Below are 12,839 nucleotides of genomic sequence, written 5' to 3' on the forward strand. Positions count from 1 at the left end.
CAAACATAAATTTTGACCCTTGTCAACCATTTTTCTGTGCCTACACTGCTGAAATTAGGCAGGTAAGTGGAACCTAAATTCTTCTTCCGACCAAATCCTTCTCACAGCAAAAACTCTAGTATATGAAGCAAACCCACAAAGTAGGATCACCTTTCAGTGCTCAGTCCTCACCGATCCGGGTATGAAGTTATCTTCTAGAGATACAACATAGTGCGATGGTCAAAGGTACTGGCTGTGGCACCATATTGCCTGGGTTCAGACACCACCTTTGCCTCCGTCCGGGTGTGCCTCCTCGGGTAAGTCATCTGAATTTTCTGGCCTCAGTGTCCTCATCAGTAAAACTGGGACAACGGTAGCAGTGACACTTCATAAACTTAGATGATTAAATGAGTTAACGTGAAGAAAGTTCTTGGAGCAGAACAGAACCTGGCACGGTGATATTATTAATAGGGAATGCAGAGTATCAGTAAATTAAAGCTTCGACCAGATGCCTCTCTACAAACCACTCTCCATTCTCAGAATGCTGATAACTTGCAACAATGTTATCTAAAAATCTAGACAGGCATTCCTTCTGCATTACTAACAACACAACTCTGGAAGCCATGGTTATGATGAAGATAAATTTCTTTATTTAGGAGTATAACTTACTTTTAAAATAAGGGCAAAAGAGAGGAAAGAGAAATTTTCCTTCATTATTTTATTGACTTCTTGAAAGTTGTACATGGTGCTAATTGAGAGTACATGCTTTTGGTTAGGATTCTATTTACTGTCTTTCTCTTTTCATTATGATTTTTCAGTCTTCAATTTCTTTCACAAAGTCCTAAGCATCCAGTGCTGTATTTTTATAGTGGATATTCAATAAATAAGCAATTCAAGGCACACTCAAGAGTACATACTAGGTATAAACTATTATATAAAGCACCCGAAGTGAGGCAAAAATGAGGGAGCAAGTCTCTGCCCTTAAATATTTTACACAGCAAATTAAGAGCAGACACATAAATTAGAGAAGTCAAACTATACATATTTTGAAAGAATCACAAGAAAAGGAGGGAAGGTTCGTATTCAGCTGATACAAAATCAAGGTGAAGAATGTGTTTAAGAGGGGCACAGTGGCTCAGTCGGTGAGTGTCCTACTTCAGCTCAGGTCATGATCTCCCGGTTCGCGGGTTTGAGTCTCACATCAGGCTCACTGCTGTCAGCAACAGAACCCACTTTGGATCCTCTCTCCCCTTGTCTCTGCCCCACTTGCACACTCTCTCTCTCAAAAATAAATAAATGTTACCCAAAAAAGAGTATCTTTAAGAAAGAAGAGATGTGTCATGACCCTTGCATGACATAGTATTTCCCCCAGGTGTAGCTGTGGGAGGAAGAAAGGCCTGGAGACAAGAAAGCTTAGGGGCACGTTCAGTAAGTGACCCTGCATGACTGAAAGCCAATATAAGTGACTATTTGAGAAAAATCAGGGGAAATGTCAGTTTGGGTTACGCTGAGGACAGCTGAAGAGTCTGGAATTCACTTAGGAAACAATATGGGGTCAGTCATACTTTTGAGCAAGAAGCAATGGGACCCAAGTTCCACCTGAGGAAAATTCCTTCATGGTGGAATCCAAGATGAGCTAGAGGAGAGAGGGCGAAGGTGGACAGTTTGCCTACCTATTTCCCCGAATCCACAAGAAGCCTCGCTCTTTCTGGCCACCTCGCTCTTGAGCTGTGCCTTTCCAGCAACAGGAGCTCCTGCACCTGAGGTTTGGGGTCTGAGGGGACCCCTCCCCAAAACCCATACACTGCTTTCCACTCTATACACTGAGTTTACGTCCTCAGTCCTTTGGTAACTTCCTGTCCTAGTTACCAGCTCTATTTCCTGGTTCCTGGAAAAATAAGGATGGGAGTTCTGTGAGTTTTTCTATTTGCATAGCCGGCACCATCTTCCCATGAATATTACCACCTAGTAAAGAACACCCTGGCTACTAAAGCCTGCCCAGATCCCCACTCTCACTCTCCAGGATGCTCTGTTATTCTACTTTACTGGGTGGAACACATGACATTTTGGTCTGAAATACCCACTGTTCTATTTGCCTGACCTGAGGCTTGGGAAGTTATCATTGTGGTTACTCTGGGATTCCTGGCAGCTCCTGGCATCCTGAACTTTCTCTGTCAGCCTCACCAGCTGGGTCAGGTCCCCCTGTGGGCAGTTTTACTGCCAGAACCTCACCTCTCCCTACCTTCTCTAGCATTCTGTAGGTTTCTACAGCTAGTACAGCTAATACCTAAATACAGCAAAGAGGCTACCTGCCATAATAGAGTGATAAGGATCAGACAATGGGGACTGAGAAGAAAGGCTAATGGTAGAGACCTTGCACTAGGAGAAAACACATGAAAGGTTTTGGAACCCTTGGAACGTAGAAGATGGTAAGAGGCAAGGAAAAGTCAAAGGACTCCATGGTTCAAAGTCAGGATGCCAAAGAAAGCCATGTCTGCAACAGCATGGATAGCTGGGATTGGCAAGGATCTGTTTTGCATGGGAATGTATTTTGTACGTAGTACTTTCCCACTGCCTCTTCCCTCACTCTGTGTTCATTCATAGCAGCTATCAGCACGTTACCTCTTTAGAATGAAAGCTCCAGGAGCGGCAGGAACCTTGCTTACTCACTCAGTGAAGAATACCCAGCTCCAGAACAGTGCCTGGCATGCATCACATTTTCAGTGATATATGTAGAACTTATGAATGGATCTGGGGTTAACATGCACTCCTCAGGCATTGCTACCCATCAAGTGCTTGGGTAGATGTGGCTAGGTCTTGGGTGGAGGCTTGGTTTGGAAGATATGAGAAGAGATGAGAAAAGCACATTCAAAGAAAGAGACGGGTTAAGACACATAGCAAATTCCTTAAAAGGTTTAGGGGATATGAGAAGGGGGGGGGGGGAAGAGAAAAGAAGAGAGAGAAAGGAAAGTCAAAGACAACCAAGATAATGACATCTTTTGTAAATCAAGGAAGGACTAACCAGTGATGGCTAATGTTGCAGAGTTTGGAATGGGTGGCAATGAAAGAATGACACTGAATTTCCTGGTTGGGAGGCTTGGAATGTCATCAGAGGAGCGCTGGACACAGGGGCAGATGGCAGAGGGAAAGGAATGACCCTGTAGAGAGAACGTGGAAGCAGTGACACAGGCTGTATTTTCAAGATGTTTGGTCTTTTCCTTTTTTTTAATTTGAGAGAGAGAGAGAGAGACAGAGAGAGAGAGAGAGAGAGGGAGAGAGAATGCAAGCAGGAGAGAGGGGCAACGGAGAGAGAGGAAGAATACTAAGCAGGCTCCATGCTCAGTGTGGAGCCCAGCATGGGGCTCGATCCCATGACCCTGGGATCATGACTTGAACAGAAATGAAGAGTTGGACACTCAACCAACTGAGCCACCCAGGTGCCCCAAGATGTTTCTCTTGATGGTAACAGACTATGCAGAAATTAGAGGAACAACTGTGTTTAGACAGGATTTGTTTGTGTTCTTAGCTTTGGGGAGATGGAAGCATGTTTAAAGATCCAGAGGGAGGAGCCTCAGCCACTACCCACACCCCACCCCCAGAGAAACAGGAAGAAAAAAAAAAAGGAAGAAATTATTGTGTAGGAAAAGAAGTATAAATGACATTTTGAGTTCTAAAGACACAGAAGGGATGTAACTATAAAGACCAGAGAAGGGCCCTCGCACCCAGATGATGAAAAGAGGCCCCAGAGGAAAGTAAATGCCAAGAGGACTGTTTTCCTATCCTAGAAGCTGACGGCCTACGGACCAGCCTAAACAGAGTTGAAGATACAGGTAACTTTCCACTTTAAAATAAGGCCAGAGAACATGAAGTCAGGGCACAGTCCCAAACAGGACGGCCCTCCAAAATATAGCTGACACCCAAGGACCACCAAAGCAGGCAGAGAACAGGACCCTTCTTCTTCTTTTTTTTTTTAGATTTTTATTTTTAAGTAATCTCTACACCCAACGTGGGGCCCAAACTCACAACGCCAAGATCAAGAGTCTCATGCCCCATGCTCTGAATAAGAGCCTTCTTAACTACCACCACCATATGATTACAATGGCATTTATTACAATGGCATTGATAAATCACTGTTGCATCCTATCCGTTACCAACTAAAAATCCCACAACAGAAACCCAGACTAGGAAAAGCAGTATTAATCACTATGTAGTGAAACACAGTAAGATCCACATCCAAGCGACTATAATGCCAGGAGTTTAGGAGAAGGAAAAACAGAGAAGATTTACTTTTCTTGGAAGAAATGCATCTTCTTTCGGATCCCGACATATTGTGGGATGTGCCTACGGTGTACTTTATAGTTTGCCAGATAGCACATGGCCTGGGTCATATCCAAACAATGAGAGCTCATTGTTGGGGACAATTTATTAAAGAAGAAAACACCTTTCTCTTGGTTATTTCCAAATGCATCAGTTTTCCTGAGGACGTGACATCTTTCCTCAATGTGAATAAAACGTATGTTATACCATTTTGTGCCTCCCTGTATTTTAGCCTTTACTGATACACTTCATTAAGCTCAGCATTAAAATAAGCATATATATAAGGTGATAATAAAATACTTTATAATGGGACACTTCATAACATGAAATACAAGTAAAATATTATTAAGAATATGGGTTTAAAAAGAAAGGACAAAAATAAATGTAGCAGATAAATTCACAAAGATTTGTTAGCACATCTACTTGGCTTGTTTTTATTCTGCTATGTCACAATATTGATGCAAAAAAAAAAAAAGAGAGAGAGAGAGAGAAAGACATCTAATAACTTTTTCGGGTTTTTAATGCACTTTGGTAGCTTTAGGAGCTAGGAATATAGTATCCACAAATAACTCCTTGGAGCTACATACACTTCTATAAAATCCTGTGTGAATCTGAAAAGAAAACAGAAGACAAAGATGGGGAGGCTATCCTCAATAAAGATGGGATAACATAAAATAATACTTAATGCCGTTTAAAAGGACTAATCTTAAATATTCAGGGTTACAGACTATCTACTGTTAAAATAATTAAAGAGGGATGACAAAGAAAAGTGAAGGAGAATTTCTTGGTAGCTGCCTTTCTACATTAGGGAGAGAGAAGTTAGCAGCCTAGATTCAAGTAAAGGGCAAGCTAGACAAATGAAGACACTTCTTTCCACCTTCCCTTCTCAGTATCTTCTCACTGCTACTCCCTGGAGCCCCACTCCCATCTTGGGTAGCCATGGTCGCCTGAAGAGCCATATTCTCTCAGTGCTTAGGGAAATCCAAGAGGGGGACAATTAAGAAGACCAGTATGGTTCCATTCACAACTGAAGAACAAGGGAGAACAAGATACCCAGCCAGGGGTTAGAAGGAGACAACAGAATCTGGAACTGAAAGCACTTTAGAATTCAACTCCTTCAACTCTGATCTGACTTCCCCAAGGTCACATGGCCCCTAGGGGGCAAGGACAATATCAGAACCCAGGTGTCCTCACTCAGCACAGCACTCTGTCCACTTCCCACTGTCTCCTCATCCCAGAAGTCAATTAGAAACTACAGAAAATTTAATAACCAAGCTAATCTCATTGCCCCCTAAACCAAATCTCTCTTTTTTTCTATCTTTTCATTATAGAAATTTCCAATATCTCCAAGTAGAGAGGTGAGAATAATAAACCCCATGTTACCCATCGCTGAGCTTAAACAATTACCACCTTGTGGTCAGTCTTCTTTCATCTATACTCACCCCACCTCCAGGATTATTTTGACATGAATCCCAGATACAGTATCATTATATCTTTTTAAACATTAAGTGCTCAAAGAAGTTATATAGCTGCAAATGCATCAGAGACAATTTTGTTAGGAATGTCCCAATTCCATACCCTTGTGCTATCTGACGTATTTTCTTTCTTTCTTTTTTTAAAGATTTTAAGTAATCTCTACGCCCAATATGGGACTCAAATGCACAACCCTGACATCAAGAGTTGCATACTCTAACGACTGAGCCAGCCAAGGGCCCCTGAGGTATTTTCTATTTTATTTCATTGCCCTAGAACTAAAGGCCAACTCTCATGTCAGCACAGACCAGTAAGATATGCTCTGTGACCCTGCACATACAATGAAAATATTAACCTTGGGGCAATGAGGAATTCTGATGAAGGGACTGTATTAGACAACAAGCACAGAGAAAGTTGAACTTCTATCATGAGATAAATGGCTTTCTACCTTAAAGATAATCCCACTGATACTGGACACCTGTTTAAGTTAGGCTTAATTCTGGCCCGAGATCTAAAGCCCGTTTCTTCCATGAGTCCACATGAAGCTTTAACACGAAGGTTAAATCATGTTTAACATGAAAGGTGCTAAATAACGTAATTCTTAAAGTATAACAAACCCACAAAATAATTATAATAAATTTTCACACCAGCAGTGTTATGACTCCCTTAGGAAAGAAACCATTTACTTGTCCTAAAGGCATGATGGAAATTTTAAATTTAACAATAAATACAGCAACCCTTTTCCTTCAAACAGCCATTTAGATTTTGCCCACAGAACAAATACATTCAAAAAAGACATTAAAAAGTTTTTTAAGTTAACAAACAGGATTGTACTGCTGGAACTAAGTAGATAGACAATAGTGCGTGTGTGTGCACACAGATACTTCAGCTACAATGTTGACAAATAACATTTCTGCTTCTAATTTTCTATTTCACCTCTCCCTTCCTCCACACTAGTTTTCTGTATGAATTTACAAGTATATATTTAAGAATAAGAATATATTTGAAAGTCAATGAGTGGAAAAGGAGGCAAATCAGAACTCTTAGGTTGTTTCATCTTTAAATTAACTAATTTCATTTCAAATACGGATTTTCTTTTCTGGGAGAAAAAAGCCTTATACGACACAATTGGTTATCTTTTCAAAGATTTAACAACTCATCTTTTAACAAAGTTATGATATTCATACCTGCTGAGGTTTCTCTGAATTTGTCACTGGTCTTCTTTTTCCTCCATTTCCAAGGCTTAAAGATTTTACCGATGGTGGAGAGTTTCCCCTTTCTCTTGAAGGGAGGTGTTTGGGAGCCTGCTGTTGGGCCATCTGAGTTTGCTATGGAAGCTTTGTCAAGTCCATCAACTGTATAAAGAAAAATAAAGTCAGAGAACAGCTGTAATAAAAAGTTGAAACAACATCATGTGTTTCTTCCTGTACTTTAATAGCAAGCATGGCCACTTTAATTGGAATCTCACATAAAGTTTATTTTGCCCCACTTCCCAGGGGCAGAACTCCCCTGATATCAGTCAGTAAATCAATCAATCAGAAATTACAGTCCCCTCAGATAATCATTTTGGAGAAATAGAAGAGAAGCAAGAGACTTACATACTAGCTAGGGCCAAATAAAGGCCTGCAAAACACAGCTGATTTCATCTGTAGCAACTACATCGATGTTTTGTGAAGGAACAGAATATTCTAAGTAGTAAAAGCCTAGTTTGCGAGCATAATTCATTCCAGAAAGAAACATGCTTGTAATCCAAAGCACTTGTATATCAAAGCAAATTTCAAGAACCGTTGGCTCAGTTGGGATCATCTGACATCCAGTGTCACATTCTACTCGTATTGCGAGACATCGCTCGTTTTTCAAGTTAAAATTTATTAGAAATGTTTCCTTGTCTTGCAGAACATTCGCAGAGCAAGTTACTCGCAATTCAAGGTTTTGTTCTATTCCTGAAATTGGATGTTCCTCCAGAGGCTAGTATGGCAGTCTCAGTAATGAATATTACAGTTATGGTGTAGTTAAAACCATAGTTTCTCCTTCACAAAATAAAACTTAGTGCCAAGAAGCTAAATTCTATTTAAAAAAAATTTTTTTTTAACTTTATTCATTTTTGAGAGAGAGAGAGAGAGAGAGAGACAGAGCATGAGCAGAGGAGGGGCAGAAAGAGAGAGGGAGACACAGAATCCAAAGCAGGCTCCAGGCTCCCAGCTGTCAGCACAGAGTCCAATGTGGGGCTCAAACTCACAAACTGTGAGATTATGACCTGAACTGAAGTCGGACACTTAACTGACTGAGCCACCCAGGTGCCCCTAAATTCTAATTTTTATGGTGCTAAAATTATATTTTGCTCCTATTGCATAAAAAAAAAAAAAAAAAAAGTTTTCAGCTTCAAATAAACTGGTAATTTTCACTAACAATAAGAAATGTATGGAAATTGGGGCGCCTGGGTGGCTCAGTCGGTTAAGCGGCCGACTTCGGCTCAGGTCATGATCTCGCGGCCCGTGAGTTCAAGCCCCGCGTCAGGCTCTGTGCTGACAGCTCAGAGCCTGGAGCCTGTTTCAGATTCTGTGTCTCCCTCTCTCTGACCCTCCCCCGTTCATGCTCTGTCTCTCTCTGTCTCAAAAATAAATAAACGTTAAAAAAAAATTAAAAAAAAAAAAAAAAAGAAATGTATGGAAAGGTGGGTATTGTGTGTGGTAGAATGTGTCTTTAGTGACTTAATCATTTTATTAATCAGAAAAAAGGCCCAAAACCCTAAGTTGCCTTGCAGGAAGTTCAAAACAGAAGGAAGACAATGATGGCTTATGTTATTCTAACCATTAAATTTTAATGACAAAAAACTGGAAGCAGCCCAGAATGGATAAATTATGGTACTGTTCATGCAATGAAATAACACTCAGCAGTAATAATAATGATAAAAACCCATTGATACATTCATACAAAAAGATGAATGTGTCTCAAAAACATTGTGCTGAGAAAAATGCCAAACACAACAGAATACATACTGTGTGGTTCCATGTATATGAAGTTCTAAAGGAGCCAAAATGAATTTATGACCAAAAAAAAAAGGCACAGAGCCTGCCTGAGATTCTCTCTCTCCCTCTCTCTCTCCACTCCTTCACTCTCTATGTCTCTCAAAATAAACTTAAAGTTTTTTTGTTTTTTTTTAAATCACTTGACATACCAGAACAAGAAAAATCTTAAACTGAATGACAAAAGACAATCAACATACACCAACCCCTAAATCCTTATGGGCTTCTTCCAAGAACTGAACGATAAACTCCATTCTTCCCTCCTGCAATATCTATCCTAATTTCAGGCAGAAATGCAAATCCTGCAGTGACTGATTCTTTCATATGTTTCCTGACCCTACTTTACCCTGCTCATACTGGCCAAAGTGCAATAGACAGGAAGAAATATGAAACAGATTGATTTTGAAGCTAAGCCAGAGTGAAAATGTAAAATCCTTCTTTATTTCACTTCCTCAAAGAAGGGGTAAGCCGAGGGAGGAACTGAATGTATGGTGTTTCTTCTTTTTTTGCGATTTTATGCTGAAGGGCTTAGTTTTGAACAATTTAAATGCTGTGAAACATATAAGGGCTGACTATCACAGATATAGGAATGAGAGTCTAAATCTCAAATCTGTCTCTGTGGCTAGAGACACACATCCACTTCCCATTTTCTTTCAAGCCACATATCCAGTTCCCTGACACTCCATAAAAATTCTGCTTTTGATCCAAACCCTTGAAGAATAATCTACTTTTTCTCCTGAAAACAAAAATAAACAAAAGAAAAATTACATAGTTCTCTAGGTGACAGATGGAGAGATTGAGTGAGTGAAGAATTAAAGCCTTAATGTTAAATTCATAGCTGCATAAGAAATTAACTGCTGTTATCTTTCTTTATTATGCATTTACAGTTCCAGTCTTTACCTCTACTCTGGAAAGGGCCTGGGCCAGTGCCAATGACCAGAGCAGTGCACACATATGCATATCTTTTTTTCTGACTGAATAAATTCACCTGTAATTTTGTAATTGTTGGGTTAGTAGAGCAAACCATATTTGCAATCAGGAACCATATGTTGGCACAGTTGGCCGCACCGCCATTGTACTTCTCTTAAATCATGAATGTGTAGGGGATTTTCACTGCTTTTGAGTAGTATGCACATAACATAAACTCTCCTCTCCTCCCAACACCCAGAATACTGCCGGTTCCATTGAATTTTGCATTTCCATGTAGATGAGAACACATTGCTAGGCAAATCCCAGATGAAAGTCTAAATTTCCTGACTGTTTTAAAGGCTAATTTGGATCAACTTTCATGATAAGAAGAGTATCCTGTTCTTCACCAGAAGTTTCTTTTTCACACTTGAGATCAACATTTTAAAATATTTCAAAATATTTTAGATCGTTAAATATTTTAATATTGTGAAATACAGTCATTAGCTGTTCTAACATAGACATTTTAAATGGCACAGCTAAGTCTATTTTCCTACCGAATGAGCTCACACCTAATAGGACTTCTCCACATTACCAATTGTTGAGAATTCAGAGAATACGAGCAGGTTTTATTTTTCATTTAAACAGAAATTTATCAAATAGGCAGTTAACAGTAACGTACCAATGCTCTGTTCCATGGTTGTAACAAATTTATTCAACTCACACATGAGATGAACAACAGAAGAAATTAAGTAGGGGGGTATGTGAGAACTCTCTCTCACTGCACTATCTTTACAACTTTTCAACAAATTTAAAACTATTTTAAAGTTTTATTTATTTATTTATTTATTTATTTATTTATTTATTTAGAGAGCATGCTTACAGCGGAGGGGCAGAGAGAGGAGGCAGAGAATCCCAAGCAGGCTCCCACTGTCAATGCAAAGCCCAACATGGGGCTCAAACCCATGAACCACGAAATCATGACCTGAGCCGAAATCAAGAGTCAATGCCCAACTGACTGCGTCACCCAGGTGCCCCTAAAACTATTTTATTTTATTTTTATTTTTATTTATTTATTTATTTATTTTATTTATTTTTGGGACAGAGAGAGACACAGCATGAGCGGGGGAGGGGCAGAGAGAGAGGGAGACACAGAATCGGAAACAGGCTCCAGGCTCCGAGCCATCAGCCCAGAGCCTGACGCGGGGCTCGAACTCACGGACTCACGGACCGCAAGATCGTGACCTGGCTGAAGTCGGACGCTTAACCGACTGCGCCACCCAGGCGCCCCTAAAACTATTTTAAAATAAAGCATTCATTTTTTTTAACTTAAAAAAAGTTAATTTATTTTTGAGAGAGACAGTGAGTGTGTGCGTGCATGCATGCAAGTAAGAGAGGGGCAAAGACAGAGAGATGGAGACAGAATTCAAACAGCCGCTAGGCTCTGATCTGTAAGCCTAGAGCTCGACATGGGGCTTTAACTCACGAGCCATGATATCATGACTTGAGCCGAAGTTAGATGCTTAACCGACTGAGCTACCCAGGCACGCCTATTTTTAACTTTTTGAGGAATTTCCATACTGTTTCCCAGAGTGGCTGCACCAGTTTGCATTCCCACCGGCAGTGTAAGAGGGTTCCCCTTTCTCTGCATCCTTGCCAACATCTGTTGTTTCTTGAGGTGTTCATTTTAGCCATTCTGACAGGTGTGAGATGGTATCTCATTGTGGTTTTGATTCATATTTCCCTGATGATAAGTGATGTTGAGCATCTTTTCATGTGTCTGTTAGCCACGTGGATGTCTTCTTTGGAAAAGTGTCTATTTGTGTTTTCTGCCCATTTCTTCATTGGATTATTTGCTTTTTGGGTGTTGAGTCTGATAAGTTCTTTATAGATTTTGGATACTGACCCTTTATCAGATATGTCATTTGCAAGTATCTTCTCCCATTCCGTGGGTTGCCTTTTCACTTTGTTGATTGTTTCCTTCACTGTGCAGAAGGTTTTTATTTTGATGAAGTCCCAGTAGTTCATTTTTGCTTTTGTTTCTCTTGCCTCTGGAGACGTGTTGCGTAAGAAGTGTCTATGGCCAAGGTCAAAGAGGATGCCGCTTGTGTTCTCCTCCAGGATTTTGGTGGTTTCTTGTCTCACATTTAGGTCTTTCATCCATTTTGAATTTACTTTTGTGTATGGTCTAATAAAGTGGTCTAATTTCATTCTTTCACATGTAGCCATCTAGTTTTCCCGACACCATTTGTTGAAGAGACTGTCTTTTTTCCTGCTTTGTTGAAGATTAGTTGACCATATAGTTGTGAGTCCATGTCTGGGTTTTTTATTCTGTTCCACTGATCTGTGTGTCTGTTTTTGTGCCATAAAGCATTCATTTTTATAAATGTGGCATTAGCTAGCATGGAGGTGCATGAGGGTGAGGATTTAAGAGCTGCTTAAGGGTGAGGATATCAGCTGTAGGGAGACCTTAGAGGGTACTGCCTTTTACTAACAGTAAAAATTTCTGCACAAAGGAGTTGTGGAAGTTACTATGCTTTAGGATTGCCCATCTTTCTCTTTAAAATCTCTTTTTATCAATATTTTCAATTCCTAGTATTTTATCACTAAGAGGTATTTACAGGTCATTAAATTGCTATTTCAGCACTTTTTAAGCACACAATAGACCCATATAAGGTAATTGATACTCAACATATTTCAAAAGGGTAGATAATGGGACTTGAAAAATGGTGTCAGAAGTATCCACTCCCACTTACTGCGAGGCCATACAGAGAGAGGAGATCCAAACATACCCCCAATACTCACTCTCTCTCTCTCTCTCTCTCTCTCTCTCTCTCTCACACACACACACACACACACACACACACACACACACACACCATGCTGGGATTAGAATCATGTACTGCTAACATAGAATGACAAATCTGGGAATAAAAAGTTCTTTGTTCTTTATTTTTAAATCATTAAAGCTGAACTGTTTTCAATAATAGAATTTTATTTGGGAATCAAAGTAGATTTAAAGAACTGAAACTTCTTTCATGACAACCGAGGATGTATTTCTTATCCATTTTTTCCCCTGCACTCCTGGGGATGGGACAAGAGCGAACGGCACAACTCAGGAACAGAAATCCCATAGCT

General features: G+C 40.0%; 1 protein-coding gene across 8 annotated transcripts in view; it reads right to left on the reverse strand.

The window, feature by feature from the left end:
* Positions 1-12,839, reverse strand: part of PHACTR2 (phosphatase and actin regulator 2) — a 273,198-nt gene that overhangs the window by 96,815 nt on the left and 163,544 nt on the right. For all 8 annotated transcript variants that reach the window (XM_019425083.2, XM_019425077.2, XM_019425076.2 and 5 more), the window contains exon 2: positions 6,957-7,124. In XM_019425083.2, coding sequence (XP_019280628.2) covers positions 6,957-7,124 — 168 coding nt within the window. The remainder of the gene's footprint in view (positions 1-6,956; positions 7,125-12,839) is intronic.

Source organism: Panthera pardus, unplaced genomic scaffold, assembly GCF_024362965.1.
Source record: "Panthera pardus isolate Hobbes unplaced genomic scaffold, ASM2436296v1 HiC_scaffold_17, whole genome shotgun sequence".
NCBI lineage: Eukaryota > Metazoa > Chordata > Mammalia > Carnivora > Felidae > Panthera > Panthera pardus.